A 21287-nucleotide genomic window follows, 5' to 3' on the forward strand; every position below is an offset into this window, starting at 1 on the left:
GAGCCAATGACATCATGTCTGCCGTGACCGGGTCCAGGGACCCGTGTTTGCCGGACATTGTTCAGCCAAGAGGGAGGGCGGAAACCACGTCCCCAAAAGGTAATACACCTTGGTCCCTGAGCGTGGTCCTGCCGCCTCTTCCTCCTGGGACTGGACCTCGTCCACTGTGGCTGCTCCGGCCAAAGCAGCTGGAACGGAGAGTCTGAGATATCTGATTTCTCCCCCATCCTTTTGAAAGGGAGGCTCTGACCATTGCTGCTCGGGTAAAATGCGGAGGGACTGCTCTTTAGGATGGTCTGTCAGTGCTGGGGACACTAAACTATGAAAACTGAGTCCCGCTCAATTCCTCAAACTATGTTGTTTTGGCGCGGAAAATGTGAGTGATGTGAACAAGGTTTGAGTGAAAAAGCCTTCCAGAACCGTTCAACTGTCTACGGAAAATGTTGGATTGTATCGTTTCCGGGAATCACAAAGGGCACCTGTTGCTTCCTACTGCGTCTCATCTGAGAGCTCTGCCTCTGCACGTTCAAGTGATTAATTTTGACACCTTGCTCTTATGTGCAGTGACCTCGTTTTTATTCCTTGAGACCCTCCTTTCCTCTATCTCATGCCTCATGAAGTCCCCGTCATTTGACCTCCTGAATATCTTGGAATCCGTCACTTAATTTCCCTCAGCATCCTCATACAGAAGGTGCCTGATCTTTTGCATGTGGGTCCTGACTAGTGTGCATGTATCCACTCTCGTTTCCTTCCAATCCATTCTTCACACAGGAAATCTTTTTAATATGCAAGTTGGAACATTGCTCGGAAACATCACTCAAAAACGTTGTAAGAATAAAAGCGAACTCTTGACCCTGGCCTTGAAGAGTCTGCCTGGTCTAGAATCCTCTCTGCTTCTTCGGCCCGGTCTTGTGCCCCTTTTGCCCTCACTGTCTGTGCTTCAGATTCACTGGGTTGACCTCGGTGAGTTCTCCCTCATCCTGCAGAGGTCAGTTCAAAGATTACTTTTCAGTGTGACTCCTAGCATTAAGTGAAGTTCACAGCCCCTTTTCCATCCGATTTTCTTTTAAAATACGAACTTGAAGGTCCACACAGATTGTATTTGATGGCATCAGTTGTATGAGGACTAAAATAAACCGTAAAGTGAAAGAACTGAATTTAAACAATTTCAGTCAACGTATGAGTATTGACGAACCTTAGCATTCAGGACTGGGCTGACTTATCAGGGATACAGAAGGGCTGGCCATCTGTGGTCTTAGGCCTTGTTTATGGAGACCTTTGCTCTGTTTTGTTGCCTTGTATCTAGTTTCAAGATGGGGAACAGGAAGAAAGGGAATATAGGTGGTCACTAGGTGGGGCTGAAGAAGGGGAGCAGCAGGATGCAGAGCAGAGAGCAGAGGGGACCCACTGTGTGGGCTGTGAATTCCATTCTCAAGGAGCCCCGATGTACGCAGGGAGACAGGCTAACGTCAAATTTGGCTCACAAAAAATGTATCAGCAGGTGGAAAGACTGTAATCCCAGTTGGACGTTGGATGACTGGGACTCGTTTCATTCCTTTCAAAGTTCCTTTCAAAAAAGTAAGATAGCGTTCAGTATTCTTTCAGAAATCTGAATTCACCATGTAGAACTCTGGTCTTGAACCCTGTCTCACTCCATTTCCCCTTTTTATAGTAAATACTTTGTGATAGCCCCTTTACTCTCCTGAACTGAAATTCATAGATGTATACAACCTACTTCCTACTTAAATTTAAGAAAAAGAAAAAAATCAGTGTAATGCTCTAACTATAAAATAAAGGATGAATAAAGTAATTTAGAATAGAGTAATATGTGTTTACATTTCCATGTGTCAATGTTTGGGCATGGCTTTACTAAAAATAAAGAAATTGTCAGTTACTTGCACCATGAACACAAAAGCTTCTCATGCTCACTGATCTGGGTGGGTATGTTGCCTTGGTGGCAGGAGTTTCAGTGATTGTGAGCTGCGCTTTGTAGATTTCCAAAGAAAACAAAGTACAGTGTTCTCGGATGATAAGGTGACTGCTATCCTAGAAAATTCGCTGTATGTGTAAACTGCAAAGAAACCCTTTGTGTTTATGTGTGAAATGGAGTTAGGTTCTAAGGCTTAGATACTTGTGAACAGTTTTTCACCTCTATGGACGTTGAACAGGACTTTGGAAAGTCATCCAGGTGTGAGACCCACTTGTGGAAGTGTTCTGAATTTGGCAAGATGTCTTATACCCATGACCCTCACCCACTAAATGCCAATAAGATCCCTTCATGCCCCTCGTTATAACCACAAAAATGCCCTGGATCAGCAAGGTCAGGATTTCAGTATGGAAACTCTGAAAAATTGTGTTTCTGTTTGAAATATGAAAGGAATAGGTGGGGAAAGCTTTTGACTGACTTGAAAAATGTAAGAAGAGATTCCATGTCTCATTACCCTGCCTGGCACAGCGTGGATTAGTGTCAGGGAGAGCCCACTTTGACTGTATCGGGAATTTATTTAATTTGTGTCTCATAGGTCAGGGTTTCTTTCTTCTTCACCTAATCTGTCAATTCTGCTGCATCTCTGCACTTAAACATTAGTGATTTCATAAAGATAAGCAAATGGTTCTGATTTACATCTGGCAACACCAGGCTTATTGTTTGACACATCGTAACTACTTCCCAGTCTTTGTTGAATGAATGAACTGACGGCCCACCCCCACCCGCATGGGTGGTGCCTGTGAATTTCCTCCTATATTCCTCCTCCTCTATGCAATTGTCCTCACTCCTCGGTCCCTGCTCCACAGCCGCTGCAAGGGGATCCTGAGGTTCCCCCGGGTCCCTGCTCAGCCCCTTTTCTTCAAGGACATCAGCAGGGAGAAGCAGGAAGACTCTTCAGTCTCCTTTCCTCCACACAGCCAACATCTTTCCTGTGTGACGTGGTTATAGGAAGCCTCTTCTAGTTCTGTGTGCACAAGGTGTTCTCTTCAGTGTTGGGACTGTTTAAGGCACCATCAAGGGGATTGCGAAGCTGCAGGGCCACTCCCAGTGCAGTCCCTGTTCACGCAGTAGAGGTAGGGAGATGAATGACCCCTGCGTGGCAGCGGAATGGGACAAGGTGTCCTGGGTGTTTGAGGGAAGTCACCCAAGGCAAAGCTGCCTCAGTACTTGGCAGTCGAGTGTCAGGCACAGTGGACTGTCAAGTGGCAAATGATGTGTCACAGAAATGCCACAGCAGAAATGCCTAGGAATGGAAAGGAGGGGGAAATGACAACAGACAGGGTTAATCAAGGAAGGCTTCCTAAGCGGTTTGTGACTAAATGAGTTACCTCAGGTTGGCTGTTGTTCAGATAGCTGGAGATGGTAATGATCCTCCAGCTCCAAGTCTGGAAGAAACTGACAGGAGAGATTGTACGCCTTGTTGTAATTAATACAGTCTTCAAACCTTTCACAATGTTCGGTGGAAGACTCAGCATCGTAGATCTGTCAGATCTTCCTAAGGTAATTTGTAAATTTAACATCATCTCATATCATCTGATTCTAAAGCTCGTATAGCAAAAGAAACTTACATAGCCAGGAAAATTCTGAAAAGGAAGAAGGTAGAAAAGGGTTGCCTAGCCCTACCAAATGTTAAGCCATACTAGAAGTGTTGCTGGAGCACAGGGGATTTTTCGGGTGGTGAAGCTAATCTGTCTGATACTCTAGGGGTAAATACATGTCATTGTACATTGGCCAAAGCCCATAGATTATACAACACAAAGTGACCCGTGATGTGAGCTATGGACTTTGATAATGATGTGTCAATGTTGCTTCATTGATTACAACAAATGGAGCACACTGGTATGGAATGGTGATGGTGGGAAAGGCTGTGTAGGGTGAAGGAGAGATGGTTAAAGTGAGAACTCTTTACTTTCTGCTCCGTTTTACTATGAAGCTAAAACTGCTCTACAAATGAGTCTATTAGTTTTTTACTTTTAATTTTTTTTATGAGGAAGACTGGCCCTGAGCTAACGTCTCTGCCAGTCTTCCTCTCTTTTGTGTGGGATGCTGCCACAGTGCGGCTTGATGAGCGGTGCTGGGTCCACACCCTGGATCCCAAACTGCAAACCCCGGGCCACCGAAGTAGAGCTGGTGAACTTAAGGACTACGCCACCAGGCCGACCACCTCTGTCAGTTTTTTAAAAGATGTGTTGCTGGCCCTTGAGTAACCACAGATCAGTGGAACAGAGTACATAAATAAGATAAATACGTAAAAGAATATTTAGCAATAAGAGCCATCCTTCATTTATTTAGATATTCTAGGAGTATTTATAAGTGCCTACTCATAGGCACTCCGCTTGGAGCTGGAGGTGCAGTGGTGGACAACACTGATGTGGTCCCTGCCTTCTGGGAGTTTACAGTCTGGTTAGGTACCCCCGTGACACAAATACAGAAGTAAATCTCTAGAAGTGAGCTTATTTTCTTCCCTCTAATCTCTGGGGGAAAAGATTGTAATCTAGCTTGTAACTTCCAGAAGGGTGGAAACTTTCCTCTGAATCACACTGTGTGTTAGCATCATAGGGCTTGAATGAATGACAGTATAAGAAAGGATTTGAAGCACACATTTGCTGTTTCTTATTTCATTCTCTCTGACAGAGTTTGGAAAAGAATCTTGTTGTAGAAGAATGTTGTTACCCCTTGGATGTTTCCAGCAAAATCTGAGAGCAGAGTGAAGAACTTGGACTGATTATTGATGTAACACACACTCCCCACTAATACAAACCAGAGGTAAATGGAACCCTTAATTGAAAGGAACCGTCTTCATTCTTATGGTATAATAAGCATAGTAATTCAGTAGTTGTAATCCTGGCCTTCTCTCATGGGTAGTATTTCAAAAAGGGAACCAAGTGCTTTCCTTAATTACACTTTTCTAATTGCTACCTGAAAAAGAGAGTAAAGATGTGAATTGAAATATAATATTTGGCAATAACCTCTGTATGTGCTTAAGAAATTCTATGAACTTCCATGTTCTATGTATATTTATAAAGTATATATTATAAAAAATACATACATATATATTTGCTGAGGAAAGATTTCTCCCTGAGATAACATACGTTGCCGCGCTTCCTCTTCTTTTGCTTGAGGAAGATGAGCCCCGAGCTAACATCTCTGCCAGTCTTCGTCTGTTTTGTATGTGGGTCAGTGCTACAGCATGGCTGACGAGTGGTGTGGGTCCGTGCCTTAGATCTGAATTCGTGAACTGAGGCCACCGAAGCAGAGCCCACTAAGCTTAACCACTACGCCACGGGGACGGCCCCCCTGTTCTATATTTTCAAAGTAAAGTGAACTTCTAGTAAGAACAGTAGTAGCCTAAAGAAAAGAATGGAGTATCCATGGTATCTTTGGTACTTATTTTGGGCAGTTGTGAGAGCACGTGTAAGTATCTTGATAGAAGACAGTTCTCTAAGTTTTATGCTTTCGTTTCCTAATATCTTTGGATATAATAGAGAAACACATATGTTCTGTTGGCCTGTGTGGCATTATCAGTGGGAAAGAATTATCCTTCTTCTAGGCAGTTCCACAGCCTTGGGAAACAATAACACCTAATGTCTGTTAACATTTGTACAGGCCTACCTCACAGATATCACAGGTTCTGTTCCAGGTCACTGAATAAAGTGAATATCGCAATAAAGCGAGTCAGACTAATGATTTGGTTTCCCAGTGCATGTAGAAGTTATGTTTACACGATACCATAGTCTGTTAAGTTTGCAATAGTATTATATCTAAAGGGACATCATACATAGCTTAAGTAAATAATACCTTATTGCTTGAAAATATGAACCATCATCTGAGCCTTCAGCAAGTTGTAATCGGGTTGCTGATGGGAGTCTTGTAAGAAATGCAGCGTCTGTGAAGCACGGTAGAGCGAAGCACAGTACAGTGAGGTAGGCCTGTACAGCAGCTGCCATTTAAAAAGTGCGTGCACACACGTTAAGGCAGTGAATCCGCACAGCAGGCCTTTGCTGATGAAGTGGGAGTGGTACTAACGTCCCCTCCTGAGTGCTTCCTCTGCACTGAGCCCGGAGCATAGACGGTGACAGTGACTCACTTCACAGATGGTGAAACTGAGGCCCAGAAAAGGAAGAATTGAAACTTGAACTCAGGTATTCCTTGTTTTTGTTTTTGTTTTTTTTTACTGTAGTAAAATGTACGTAAGCAATATTTATCATTTTAACCATTCATAAGTGTACAATTCAGTGGCATTAAGTGCACTCATGATGTTGTGCAGCTGTCACCACTGCCTGTAAACAAACGGTTTTCATCATCCTCAACAAAAGCTCTGTCACCTTGAAAAACTAACAGCCCCATTTCCCCTCCCCCAGACCCTGGTGACCTCTATTCTACTTCACGTCTCCGTGAATTTGCCTATTCTAGGTGCCTCATGTTAGCGGAATCCGACATATTTTTCCTTCGGTATCTGGCTTCTTTCACTGAACATAATGTTTTCTAGGTTCATCCATGTTGCAGCATGTAACAAAATGTTATTCCTTCTTAGGGCTGAATAGCATTCCATTGTGTGTACATACCACATTTTGTGTATCCATTCGTCTGTTGATGGACACTTGGGTTGTTTCTACCTTTTGGCCCTTATGCGTCATGCTGCTGTGAGCATTGTGTACAAACATTGGTTCAAATCCCTGCTTTGAATTCTTTTGGATGTATAGGTGGGAGTAGAGATGTTGGATCGTGTGGAAGTTCTACGTTTAACCTTTGAGAAAGCGCCAAAAAGTCTTCTACAGTGTCATCCTGTTTTAACAATTAACACAAATTTTAAGCATTTACAGGAGCAGACATAATGGTGTGGTGTTCGTGGACCAGCCATGAACTCCTTCAGCTTGAATATTTATCAGCTGATGGCTGTCGTGTCTCCTCTCTACCCCTCCCTGTTTCGCCCTATTCCATAGTTTTTTAAGCAGATCCCCAATATCATATACTTTCACTTGTTCATCTTTGATATATACATTTAAAATGTCAGAGTTTTGTTCCTTAATATCCTGGTTTATTGTTAAATATCCAGTCAGCACTCAAATTCGCAGTTGTCTCCTAAATGTCATAGAAATTGTTTTGAAGAGTTTGAGTTAGGTCTAAGTTAGGGCCACACTTGGCGTTTGATTGTTAGGTCTCGGATGTCTGATTTAATCTATGGGTTCTCCTTCCATGTCTCTCTCCACTTTCTTTGTCTTTGTTTCTTTTTTTCTCAATAACTTTACTTTTTGAAGAAACCAGGTAGTTTGTCCTATCTGAAGATGACATTACAAATAATACAAGAGTGAATGAACACAATGGATAATGTCTTAAGAGAAATAAGAGAAGGAGGAAATTTTAAAAATTCTATAAGAAGAGCAAATGAATTCTAGAGAAATGCCAAATATTAGAGATAAGCAAAAAAGTCAGGCCAACTCTGAAAATAGTAATGCCAACACATGTAAGAATTTAGTGTGGCATAAAAATGATATTTCAAATCAGTGGACACATTAGTGAGTAAACTGTGATACTTCCACGTTGGAGTGTAAATCACCTCTCTGGAAGGATCCGCAGCGTGGCAAAAGTAAATGTGTCTAAGGGAGGAGGGAAATGGGTGGCCGGGGAACTTGGGGAGAAGGGTGAATTTCCATTGAATCCCCTTTTGTACCTTTCTCACGTTCTCTCCTGTGAATCTATTACCTCTGAGGTCTGCCTGCCTGAGTTGAAACCCCAGCTCCCCTAGTTGCTGACTCTTCACCTTGGGCCAATTCTTGACACTCTCCAAGCCTGTCTCCTTATGGGCGAAATGGGGTGAGTGACTTCGTGGTGCTTCATGACACAATATAAGCTCTCATTAAATGTAAATGACCAGCAGAAACAACACAAATGTCCATGAACTGAGGAAAGCATAAACAAGTGTGGTGGCTCCGTTATGCAGTCATACAAAGGAATGAAAGACTGACACACACTACAACGTGGATGGACGTTGAAAAACCTTCTGCTAAGTGAAAGAAGCCAGACACAAAGGTCACGTATTGTGGTATATTTCAGATGTGTGAAATGTCCAGAAAAGGCAAGTCCGTAAAGATAGAAAGCAGATGAGTGGTTGCCGGGTCTGGAGAGAGGAGGGAGTGAGGAGCAGCCTCTAATGGTTAAGAGGGTTTCTTTTAGGGGTGATGAAAATGTGTTGGGTTTGATAATGCTGGTGGTTGCCTGAGCTTGTGAATGTACTAAATGCCACTGAATTTAGAGTTTCAAAAGGTGAGTTTTCTGGTATGTGAATTATATCTCAATAAAAATAATTTTAGAAATGTAAGTTACCAATTTTCTCACGGTAATTATTTACTGTTCACATCACTCCCCTCCAACCACTGCATTCCCTTGTATGCCTCCTGTCCCCCACGCTTCCCCTGCTCAGCCCCTCCAGGTGCCCCACAAGACTTCCCAGGGAGTGACTCTGGACCCTTGGGCACACAAGTCCTGTGCAGGTGGAGCCGCGACCCAGTGCACAGGCACACCCACCACTCTCCCGCAGTGTGACAGACGCTTCCGGCAGGTTTTTCTCATGTGGTTTGGAGGATAGTGATGTTGAGAAAAGGTGGCGACAGGCCAGGTGGATTCAGGAGGACCTGGCAGGTCTCTCAAGTCAATACTTATGAACAGACGCTTTTCTGAGGAAAATATACAAGTGGGCAGCAGGCTCATGAAAAGGTATGAAACATGACTAATTTTTAGGAAAGGGCATTCAAAACCAAAATGAGCTACCACCTCCCGCCCGTCAGAATGGCTATTATTAGAAAAACAAGAAATGGCAAGTGTTGGAAGGGTGTGGAGCAAAGGGAACCCTCATATAGTGCTGGTCAGAATGTAAATTGGTACAGCCACTATGGAACAGAGAATGCAGATTCCTGAAAAATTTAAAAATAAGACTACCATATGACCCAGCTATTCCACTTTTGGGTGTTTATCGAAAGAACGTGGAAACACTAATTGGCAAAGATAGATGCGCCCGTATGTTCGTTGCATCATTATTCACAATAGCCAAGACTTGGAAACAACCTCCTAAGGGCCCACTGAGAGGTGAATGGATAAAGAAGATGTGGTATATATACAATGGAATCCTACTCAGTTATCAAAAGCATGAAATCTTGCCATTTGCAGCAACATGAGTGAACCCTGAGGGTGTTACGCTAAGTGAAATGGGTCAGATGGAGAAAGACATATACCTAATACTTCACTCATATGTGGAAGATAAACAAACACATAGATACCAGAGGGGAAAGCGGGGGAGGAGGTGGAAAGGGGTAAGGGGCAGATGTGTAGGACGATGTATGGCAATTGGACCTTGGGTGGGAAAACGACATAGTCTGTACAGAGGGGAAATAGAATGAAGTACATCTAAAAAAAAGTTTAGGCCCCGCTCCAGAAGTTTGATCTCATCCACCAGTAACGTCTGGATGCTGTGCTCTGAAAGCCAGCTTGGTCGCCAACAGGCGTTAGCAAATGCTGAGCACTGCTGGCATGCAGGTCTCAAGTTGAGGCCTTGCTCCTCCGCAGGCAGTGTGACTGCAGCCCACTGCGGAACGTCAGTAGTAAAGCGGCTCAGTGACCCTGCCCTTGCGTGTTGTTGCAAAGGTTAACTGAAGTAGTGGGCTCGTGGGCCTGGTGCACAGAAGTTGAGGAAATTTCTCTGCCTGCCCTGTCCTGCTGCAGCAGCTCCCATGGGGAGGCTCCTGTTATCAGCTGCCCCCAAGGTAACTCAGCCCTGGCCATTCATCCCGTAGATTCCCCTTTGATTTATACTGACCGTCCCCAGCCGTAGTCATTCATGGATGAAGTGACCCAAGCCTTTTGGAAGGTGTCCTGAATCTCTTGTTTTCCAAAACACCGATGTGGTGGTCGTGAGCCATAAGACCAGCCTCCCGAGAGACTTTTTACATTTCTCCTGGTCAACCTAGACTCATCGGCTGCCGTCTTCAACTCTATTCCAATTTTACTCTTTTAACGCTCCCCTCAGGCCCTGCTTCTGACTTCTGTCATTCACGACTCCTGCTTCTTTTTATAAACCCCTCAAATCTCTCCCCTTTTGGCCTCCCCAGCCCTGCACCCAATTATGGCCTCTTTCGTCAGTTCGTCTCCCTTTTCCCTCATTCTCCTGTCCAACTTCACTTTTTTTTTCTCCTGAAGAATTGGGTTCCCTCCCACCCCCATCACAGAAAAAACACAGTTAACAGCATTTCCAAACACAGAAGGCTTCTTTATTACTCATCTATTCATTCTAGTACTTTATTTACTGTTTTACTAAGTTTTTAAATATATCAAAATGAATAAGAGAAATCTATCTATCTATCTATCTATCTCTAGAAAAGCAACTGGTCCCCAAAGGGGCACCAAGAGCCCTAGCAGCCTTATATCGCGTAGCCATAGTATCGAGAAATTTCCATTTCTTTTTCCCTCTCAATGAAAAACTGCACTTTCCCCCAAGAGGTGTACTTGGCAGCCTTCTCACGCTCCTGTTGAGCCTGCCTCTTCATGGCCTCCCGCTCTGGCCTCTGTTCCTGTGTGATGGGCTCTGACATCACTGGCCCTGGAATGACGGGTTTCCTCCATGGAATTGGTTGCTTGCTGAAATCCTCCAGTAGATACTGGGCGGGAGGCTTGGGCGGGGCCTGGAGCATGGGCACAGCAGTGGGAACGGGCTCCTGCTGGAGAGAAGTGCAAGATGCTGTTCTGTAAGGTGCAGGCCTTGAAGCAGGACACTGAGGGCCGCTAGGCCGGGTGGGGTTGGTCCAACCCGGTCGAGCGGGGTTGGTGGTAATTGGCCGAGCTGGTCTGGCAGGACCTGTCAAAGATGCAGGAGCTGGGTGGGTGGAATTGACTGCAGTTGGTTGAGCTGAGTTGGTGGAAGCAGGCCGGGCAGGGTCTGCCACAGCAGGCTGATGTGAGGCCAGAGCCTGTGGCCTCCGAGGAACAGGTCGAGCTGGAGGCTTGTCCACGGACAGAAAAGGCAAAGGTACCAACCTGACCTTCCCAGGAGGTGGCAGCTCGTCCCGGGATGGAGGTGGACACTCCATTTCAGCACTGCTCTCTGCTTTCTGGGCTTTGACTTGAGTTTCCTCAGGACACTGACCCTCCAGTGGTTTATCCAGCCACGGTTTGATAGCTGGGCAGGGCTGGGGGTGTTTGGGGTTGCTGCAGGTTCCCAGGGCCCGGGAGGAAGAGGGCCCGGTGTTCTTCTCACTCTTCCTCCCCAGAGCATGAAACACCTGCACTGACTCCAGCATGTGCTGGCCGAGGCTGGTTCGAGGCCGCTTAAAGGTTTCTTGGCTCAGCTCGGGTTGATTCTTCCTCCGCTTCATCCTGGGCATCATTGGCTTCTCTTCCACCCTGACTTCAGTCCCTGACTGCCGACTCTCTCCGGCTTTCTTGGGGTTGTTTCCTCTGGTCTTCTTGGTCCTTTCCTGCCCATGGCTCTTAGTTGTACTGATCCTGCTGGGTGCGGCTTTCTGAGGTTTGCTGTTGGAGTGCTCGGCCTCGTTCTCAGGAGCCCTGTCACTGGCTGCAGCATTGCAAATAAGCCCTTCTCCCCCTGACAGGCACTCTGGGTCCTTTGGCTGGATTTTGGCCTTGGGAGCACCATCGAGAGGCTCAGAGGCCTGATGTTTGTTCTTCCTGGTGTTATCGGAGGCATCCTTTCTGCTACTTGACTTTTCCTGCAGCTGGATGGACTCGATGGCTCCTGTCTCTTTGGCTTGGATCAGCTCGGGGCCTTGGGGTTGATCAAGGTCTTTCAAGGGGTCGAATAGTTGGGGAAGGTGACCATCCTCCATCAGTGTAGCGATGTCTGCAAAGCCACCGCTAGCCTCGGTCCCGTTTTCCAGTGTCCCTTGGCCCTCAAGACTCAGGCTACTCTTTCCCAGATCAGCGTTTTCGGAAGCAGGGTGGTCCTCTGGCCCGAGGGGATCGATGCAGGCCAGGAGCTGGAGAATATCAGGAATTTCTAAAGGGTGTGGTAGAGGATCTTGGTTTTCTATTGGGATCTGGTCGGGATCCAGAGGCTTTGAAAGGTTGGTGTTAAACTCATCCCAATTCTTTGGAGCTGGAGACAGTGCCAGGAGGTTACTGTTCGAAGTCTGGAGTGAAGCTGTCAGTGAAATGTCTGCAGGCTCATGTGGTGGGTTACTCTGCAGCATCTGGGTATTTCTGCTACTGCAGGATTTGGGGAATTCTGGAGTTTGCTGTAGACAAAATGTCTGGCTTGGAGGTTGCAGTCCCAGGAAAGTCTCTCTCCCCAGGGAGGTTTCCACCACTACAAAGGAAGCAAGGATGAAGTGAGTCCTCGGTGGGTGAGATGTTCCCCCCTAGACACCAGTGCAGCAACCACGTCCCTTCCCCCGATGGGCAAGGTGTTTCTCCTGGCTCTTAAGGATCATGGACAGCGCCCTGTGCTAGGAGCTAAGAGGCGAGTGTTCTGGTTCTTACTGGTGATCATTGGATGTCGTTGTCCCTTGGCTTTCTTTCTATTTCATAGGGTTGTCATAGGAGCAGTAAAAAGTAAAAGAGAGTTTTATACTATGAGACATTTCACAAGTCCTAACATTCTCCTATAGAGTCTTTTTGATGCTGTCCATTTTCCCGAGAGAATGAGAACACGTCACACTGTGGACGAGGAGAGGGAGCGGAGCTCTTTCCGATGGAATATATGAGCAAGGACAGATTCCTAGCCTGCTGAATTTTGACAGCGTCTCGGGACAGAAGGGCTTATTCCTGGTATGAGTGAACAAAGCGAGGGAAAGTTTGCGTGTCTCTATCATAGTGATAGTTCTGACAGGCCTTCCCAGGAGACTAACCCGTAAATCGGCAGAGGGAGTCCATTTGTATGTGGTGGAGTAGGGCACTTAGCAGCTGGGGTGGTGAGAGGTATGGGGTCCCTTGGTGTGCTCTTGGGGTTCTCAGCCATGTAGCATGGATGAGCATTACAGTGTCCCCCCTGCCCCCCTGTATGAGGTGTTCTTATGTCGAGTCTGAAATGGGGAGCACTGAGCGAGGGTAGTGTTCACTCATGTCTCAGGACTTCAGTTCTACCTGTCTGTGGCCTCGCCGCTTCCCGGCTGCAGATTTGACCCTGATTTTGGATGCAGACCTCCTTTCTCTGCCTTCTTGCTGTTTGTACTCACCTTGAGATCTGGTTTGTGGGATGGCTGGAGCAGACGCAGCGTAGTAGACCCCAGAGGTGGAGGCTGGTGGAAGGACATGTGTGGGCTGAATCTCCTTTAGTACCAACACCATTTCTGGTTGAGGAGCAGAGGCCCCAGCTCCTGTGTAGGACACAGAGCCGTAGGACTGCAGGCAGGGGCCAAGTTCTCCAGACAGCAGAGGCCCCAGTGTGCCGTGACCATAGTAGTACACCTGGCTTCCTTCCTGGTAGGGAAGTGACAGGCTGTGTCCCTGATTTGGAACCTGAGATGGTGTTCCCTGAACAAGGCTGGTGGAAAGTGATGGATACAGTGGGACCGGGTTATTGGCACCTGAAGTTCTGTCATAGTGTGCTGCCATAGACATGGAAGAAACCGTTGTGTCGTGGCCAGTGACAGTCAGAGTGCAGTCTCCGAGTGAAGAGGACTCCTGTGCAGTGCTTCCTGGGACACCCCACTCAAAGAGACCCGGATAGGAAGCAGCTGAGGTGGAGCTCTGGCTCTGGCCAGTCACTCCAGACAGCATGGTTGTGCTAGAATGTTGGTAAAGGTAGGCGCTGCCCATGAGTGGCTGGGAAGAGGTGCCCGTGGCTGATGGCAGTAGCCATCCTGAACTGACGGCTGGAGCAGAGACTCTGGAGAAATTGCAGACACTTCCTGCTAGGGAAGCTGCGTCGCTCACCACAGGAAGAGAGAGCTGCAGGGAGTTTGGAGTTCCAAGTAAGGATGGATTTTGGAAATTTTCTGTAGGGAACAAGAGGGTGAAGAAAAACTCAGTGAGATTGATCAACTCTGACAATGTCTGAGGAGCAGCATCATCTCAAGGTTGCTGCATGAGGAAGCCTCTCATCCCAGTGCTCACTGAGATAGCGAACACCCACGCCTTTATGGTGGTTGTAAGGGCGGGAGGAGTTTGTTCCTTTCTGTGTAACTGCCTGTGCTCCCAGCTGCGGCAGAGATGTGCAGAAACCCCAAGTGGTGTGGTCCACACCTTGTTGTCTAGGCTGGAAGCCCCTTCTCGCTGTCCATCCTTCCCTTGAGCCTCCCCTAGTCCTGACTCATCTACTCTTTGCTAGAATAGAAGCATTTTAGAAGTAGAACGTCCTCAGAGATGCTCTGTTCTGACATTCTCCTGGTACGAGTGAGGAAACTGAGGCTCAGAGAGGTCAGCTGGAGTGGTCCGATTCTCCCATTATGGCAGCATCATCACCAGGTCACAGAGCCTAAGTCTCCTGACTTCTTGCCAGGACTCTGCTCTGACTGTTCCACTACCAGAACCCGGGAGAAGGAGACCTCCTAATAAGGTGTTTTCTTGGTCCCTTAGAAAACAGTGCAGCTGTTACCACTGTCTTCTTCAGGGTCTGTTTGCTCGTGCAGTTCACGTGCTGTTCCCTAGAGTTCACCCAGTAGTCAGTCCGGGTGGTAGGTGTAAAGGGTTACTCTTACCCTCTTCAAGCCTGGTTTCTGATCCTACCTCCACAGGATTGCCTGAGGGTGTGCATCCCAAGAAGTGCTTTTTGAAAGAAAACAGTAATTTAATCTCCCTGAGCTTCAGGTTACTCATCTGTAGTTACAATAACAACAGCAACAACAATAATAGTAATTCATACATGAATTCATATATGACATATCTGTTATCTGGAGGAAGACATGATAAGTTCTGTGAAAAATCATGGAAAACATTTATCAAGGAAGTAAAAAGAACCATATAGATATTCATAAAAACTGCGGTATGCAGCAAGCAACAAAGCAGAATCAGTTTACTGATAAATGTAGTTCTGTATCATATACGCTTTGTCATGAAAGTGAATATTGCCGGCTCCATTGTAGTGAATACTATTTACCAAAACCAGCCCGAGAAGAAGGTGATTTTGAATGAATTCCTAGCCAGTACGTGCAGACAGAGTCGATCAGTAAAAGTGGCCTAAAAGGCATCAAAATGCTATCAATGTGAATGTATAGCTGGCCACAATATAAGCAGACAGATATTTCAGTGAAAACTGGTACAAAGCAGAGAGCAACATCCTAAGTGTAAAGGAATTCCGTTGTTGTGCTCGTTCTTATTTCTCTGACCATGAGCCGCAAGGAACAGCTAGTTAAGCCTACTAGAAATCCATACTTCAATTAGTATAACCACATAGATGCAGAAGAGAGTACTTAAAAGGTATCAGGAAGGTTTTTCTATTTATCCTAAAACCTCAATTATTATCACCTTCAAGATCCAGGAAGGGGTCATCCCCAAAGACTAAAAACACCGTCATCGCTAGAATCCAATTTTTAAAAATTTAATGTAGGAAAACCCCAAGGATGCCACGAAATTGTCTGAGATAAATGTGGAGTCAGAGATGGGGCACTTGAGTTTTGCTTTTTCTTCTCGGGCAGCTTACATCTAGAAAGAGATGGTGGCCGTTTCTCAGTGCGCGCTCTATGTCAGGAAGAAAATGTTTATAAAGATGAAAAGCAGCCTTGACTTGGAACCTACGTATCACACACAGGAATTAATCCTTCTGATTCAAGTTAGAGGATATTATTTGTTAGAAACTTATATTTTATTTTTAATGGGCAAAACATCTACATAGTAAAAAAAATGAGAATGAATGGGCTGGCCCCGTGGCCGAGTGGTTAAGTTCGCGCGCTCCGCTGCAGGCGGCCCAGTGTTTCGTTGGTTGGAATCCTGGGCGCGGACATCACACTGCTCATGAAACCACGCTCAGGCAGCATCCCACATGCCACAACTAGAAGGACCCACAATGAAGAATATACAACTAGGTACTGGGGGGCTTTGTGGAGAAAAAGGAAAAAAATAAAATCTTAAAAAAAAAAAATGAGAATGAAATAAAACACTAGAAATTCTGTTGCCTCCAGCCGTCTGGATAAGCACTTTATCAATTTCTGGATTATAGGAAGTGTCATTTCTAAAAGATCTCTGAAATGTTTATATTCAAACTCTCAGGTGCCGTCCGTGTTCAGAGAGGCAAGAGAAAAAAGCAAACAAGCGAGTCTGAGTCTGAGAAGCTGCTTTGCCTGGCGATGCCCTGTTCTGCCTCACTGGCCTTCCTCGGCTATGAATGTGAGCGTTTGCTGAAGTCAACTGTGCTTCGCCCTGCTCTGAGCACATTTCACTCTGTGCTCTTCCTGCTGCAATTGAAAATCTTTGGTTCCTTCAGCATTTCATGCCAAACCACCTCTTTTTCCTGGAGAGCTCCTCCTCGCTCTCCTCCTCATTCTTCTATTTTATCCTCCCTCTAGGTTCCTGTTGGCCTGTGCTGATGAAAACAATCCTCAACTTCCTGACCTTTGAAGACTAGTCCCCCTATAGCCCAGTACTCTCCATTGTCTCTTCCTACTTTTTTTTTTTTTCACCTCATTTAGGTAGATAACTCCAAACATGGGCATATTGCCTTTTGAACAGCACTAAATTTAAAATACTACAGTTGAAATTTCAGTGGAGGGAGACCATTACAGATGAAACCTTTGGGGATATACTGCTAACTTCCTGCATCACCTAGATTTCTCTCTGTTTCTGTGGAAACACCCTCAAGAAGTCTCTGATTTCATTTCTACCTGGGTGCCCTTTAAGATTCAATATTAGAAAAGAAAAGGAGCAGAAGGAACCACAGTTGTAATATCCTGATGTGAGAGATGAGAGAGAACAGAGTTTGTGAGAGAGTCAACGACTTGCCCAAAGTCCTACAGCTCATAAATGTCAAAGTCAAAACTTAAATTAGGTCCCCAGGTTTACTTCAATACTTTCCTCCCATTATTCTCTGCTACATTAGAATCTACTACCAAATTTAGGGGCAAAAATACATAACGGAACACTTAAAAAGTTAGTTTCCTTGCCTGACATGGCAAGAAAAGAAGAGGAAGCATCAACCGCAGATCCAAGAGATGAGGAGACGATACCAGATGAAGTCTGAGTGGCTGCCGTCAAAGAGCGGTGTGTCCAGTATGAAGGTCACTGGTCACACTGGTCGCTTGCGATGATCCAAATTTATTTACAGACAACTCCATGGAAACCCCAAGATTCTAGCAGGTGGCAGTAGGTCTAGGGGGAGAATGATGTCACAGAGCAGGCAGTTCAAAGGTACGAGACAGCCAATAGGGCGGCCAGATTCCCCACAAGAAGATGGGATTGGGTGGAGGGAGTCGGGGGAGAGCTACAGCAGCACCTGCATGGCTGAGCTCTGGGGAGGTGACATCCTAGGAGCCACATGTGCTAGTCTCTCTTCCCCAGGCTCTTATGTCAGGGAATCCTCTCAACGTTCCTTATAGATGTTCATTAATGTAATTAACTCATAGTTCTTTGTATTCTATGAATTATACTTTATAATATATATTGTACATTAGTAATTACATGTACAGTTAGTTAATGTCCTTAGAGAGGAAGGAAAAGGACATCTAGGTTGACCTATTACCGTTGTTCTGAAATCCTACCAGGTGATCTAACGATGAACTTACTGCAGGTTTTAAGGAGCAAAGGAAAGGATTGGCAGCTCCTTCTGTAACTTGGTGAAAGAGTAGGGTGAGGTTTGTTGAGTGCCCCTTGTGGGGAATGATGTGGTTAAACGGTCTTCTCTTTGACTTTCTTCTCCTTGAATCCTACCTTCCTTGGACTGGGCTGGGCCGGGTTGGACTTGCATCTCTCTGCTGCTCCCCTTTTCTTTTGTCTGCATTATAGGCCTTGTTTCTGGGACCAACCTCGCCCTTGCTCGCATCTCCCCCTCCTGGATGTTACTTCCTTTCAATCCCAGCAGCAGAGGTCTTCTTTCCAGTGCCTGATGCTTCTGAAAATGGCGCCTGCCCATTAGAAGCAGATGCCAGAGAGCCAGGGACACAGCTGAGGGCAGAGCTCTTGTCTTCCAGCCTTGGGTTGCAATTCTTTTGCCCATAATTTGCTACCTCTGGCTCCTTGGGCCACACAGGCCTCCTGCCATCCCGCGCTTTTATACATGAGAGGCATTCGGGGTCCTCCCCTTTCCTTCTCCTCTGAGTGTATCCAGTGTGGCAGTTGCTGTAGCCTCCTCCCTCTTGGAAACAGCCGCTGTAGAACATTGGGCCTCTAGGGTTCTCTGTCGGCCATGGTTGTGTGCAAGGCCGAGCAACATGCAGAGGAGAATAGTGAGAGAAAGAGGAGGACATTCGTGGAGAATAGGGAAGAGGCAAGGTGAAAGGGACAGGAAAACAGCTGTCTGTGGATTTTTTGGCCTTGAGAAACAGGTGGACACATTTTGCCCTCATTTTGTATTAAGAGAACAGAAAATTCAGTATATAGCTTTTCAATTTGCTGGGTAGTCCTGCAACAGCCGCAGTTTCTGTCCACTAAAGAGAATAATCTTAAATCACTTTCTCTCACTTTGTTTTATGTGATATTACATGATTTATGTTATTCATTGGTAATTGTGTAGAATATGGGTTGTTTTCAAATGCTCTGGGTCTTTCTCCATGTTTCTCCTGGTTGTGTTTTTAAGGATCCAACGTGGGAAGACAGATCACATGGTGTTCTCCTGCTGATTGTTCATTGGGAAGCCTCACGAACTAACTTGACCTGAAGGGTTCTGTGGAGAAACTTACGAGGGGGCTGTGAGAAGCATTGTGGTGAGTTGCACGGTGCCCTCACGCCTAAGGAGCAGATGTGTGCAGTGCACCCGGCTGGCCTGGGAGCCTCTGCTTTTGTGCCCCTGCTTAGTGCTCTTCTCTCTAACCACTCTGGTGACTGTGAGACAGTGGGCGAGGGCTGAGTTGCTGCTGATTTGTATGTGGAGTCAGCTGATTTGGGGAGGAAATCTGTGGATCTAGTCATTTTCCTTGGCGGTAAGCTTTGCGGATGCCTGGGTGGACCTATGTGGAGACTTTCATAGTTCAAATGAGTAGGAGGTGTGTGATCCAAGATGCCAGGATCCCACAAGTAGATACCTGCTAGATGGGACCTCCAAAGACACACATTTCATTTATAGGAATATTTTTCCTGTTATGAAATGTTAATGTTTTGAGTGATGGCGGGGGGTGCTTACCCGAGGAGAAATTGTGAAGGGTATTGCAGTGTAGAGCTATGGCTGGGGCTCGTGAAATCTTTGAAGGGTTTTGCCCCTCAGCTTCATACCCCGGATAGCCTACTTCCATGATATGAGGATGTAACGTGAGGCTAACAACATATCCACAAGTGAGACTGGTCTCTCTCTTCTCTATGTCATGTGGAAATGAAGGGAATCCGGAGCTAACGCAGGTTAGGGTGGGTAGTATAAGTTTGTGGGAGCTGTGGTAAGACAAATTCTCATAGCAGTAAAATGTTTACACATGAAAATATTCACTTTCCGCTTCCAGTCTGTTCAGGCAAACCCTTACTTGGGCCTTTCCTGGTTCCCAGTCTCTATAACCGCTTTCTTTCCGTCATTCCAGGCATTTAACCTTAGCTTGCAGCCTCAGCATCATGTTACCTCTAAAAGAATCTTAAATGAAACTTGAGGAACGTCAGAAGGTTGAGTCCAATGTTCTGGAACTTACCACCAAGCCCTGCACTCACAGGAAGCGTTTTTTTTATAGTTAGGGTACTGTCTCGTCCCATAGACCCGTCTCCTGCATTTTGTTGCCACGGGGATAACTGAGACTTGTCTTGGTGTAACACACCCTGTCCGTCTAGCCCTGAGGCTCTTCCTTACTCTCCCCGTTGTCCCTTTTTGATTCAATTAAGGACTGGCATCCCTCAAACTCCTCCATGTTCCCCGGGGCCCTGCCGGGTACTGGCAGATTTTGTTAGTGTCAACTACTTATCTGTTCGGTGCTCCAAATATGCCTTGCTCCTATATTTTCCATTCCAGTGTCCTGCATACCCATGGAGGCGTTCTTTTACTTCATGTTGGATTCGTACCTCCAAAGACCTACACTTTACTGCTTCCCATACTTTCTGGAAACCTTGTTATGCTTAGGTCTAGATTTTCTTGCGTCATCTGAGCGTAGTCCCACCCCAGCTTGTGTCATTTAGCAAATGGGAAGTGCAAGACCAATATAGCCTTTCTAGGTTCTGATCAATTCATGTTACATTTTGTGTGGTCATGTCTATAGCTTTCTGTACCCTGTGTACTTTTAGGCCACTGCTCACCAATGGTGTATTTTTTTCCATAAACTCCAAAGGAATATGTATATTAAGATTAGCACCTGAGCTAACAACTGTTGCCAATCTCCTTTTTTTTTTTTTTTCCTGCTTTTTCTCCCCGAATCCCGCCAGTACATAGTTGTATATTTTAGTTGTGGGTCCTTCTAGTTGTGGCACGTGGGATGCTGCTTCAACGTGGCCTGATGAGCAGTGCCACGTCCGCGCCCAGCATCCAAACCAGCAAAACCCTGGGCCGCCAAGCGGAGTTCGCGAACTTAGCCACTCGGCCACGGGGCTGGCCCCAGGAATATTTTTTGATGTAACTTCAAAGTTGAAGGTGCCAAGTTGTAAGTTTGCAAACTCTGCTGTGCTAACTGATGTCGTTCTTTTTGCAAATAGCAACTTACTAATGTTCACCTACTAGGAAATATGTAGAATATTCCTGAGTTGTAGATGCTTGTGGATTTCAACTTGGTTAGACTGTGACTATCCCAGAAATGTTAGAGCTAGTGATCGTTTTACCCATTCATTTATTCCTTTATTCCAGAACTCTCACCTCTCTGACCTGTTGTTTACCTAGCTCTCCAATGGTTGTGAAGATTATTAACAGTGTTTGTAAGATATTTTCAGAAACTAGAAAATAGGCAGTAAAAAGCATTCACTATTGCAATTATCTACAGGTTAATCTGAAATTTATTGCCCCTTCTGCCTTCAGACCTACTGTAGGACGTGCTGTCCTTTGCCGTTCCACTTGTAGCCAAATTCAGAGTTTTCCTAACAGGGACAGCTCCCTGTGCCTGATGCTGTGTGGAAATCTTAGTCTTCAGCTCCACTCTTATCCCTCTCAGTTATTTATCGGTATTTTTGAAAATATACATAGCATCACCCTGTAACATGATACCTGGCACAGGGTAGGAATCCAATGAAAGTTTCACTCTAAGTGGGAGAGTAGGTTGTTACAGTGTTTTTGGAGGGGAATTAGAGAGTACTTTAAAAATTTTAAGTTTGC

General features: G+C 45.7%; 1 protein-coding gene across 1 annotated transcript; it reads right to left on the reverse strand.

Annotated features, from left to right (window-relative positions):
* Positions 1 to 10276: 10276 nt before the first annotated feature.
* LOC139045470 (uncharacterized protein C2orf78-like) lies at positions 10277 to 19902 on the reverse strand. Its single transcript, XM_070511479.1, has 4 exons — positions 19845 to 19902; positions 17029 to 17109; positions 13168 to 13929; positions 10277 to 12299 (listed from the first exon to the last, which is right to left on the reverse strand). Exons 1-4 carry the CDS (start codon positions 19900 to 19902, stop codon positions 10399 to 10401), a joined length of 2802 nt encoding a protein of 933 aa, XP_070367580.1. The 3' UTR covers positions 10277 to 10398.
* Positions 19903 to 21287: the final 1385 nt, after the last annotated feature.

Source organism: Equus asinus, chromosome 6 (assembly GCF_041296235.1).
Source record: "Equus asinus isolate D_3611 breed Donkey chromosome 6, EquAss-T2T_v2, whole genome shotgun sequence".
NCBI lineage: Eukaryota > Metazoa > Chordata > Mammalia > Perissodactyla > Equidae > Equus > Equus asinus.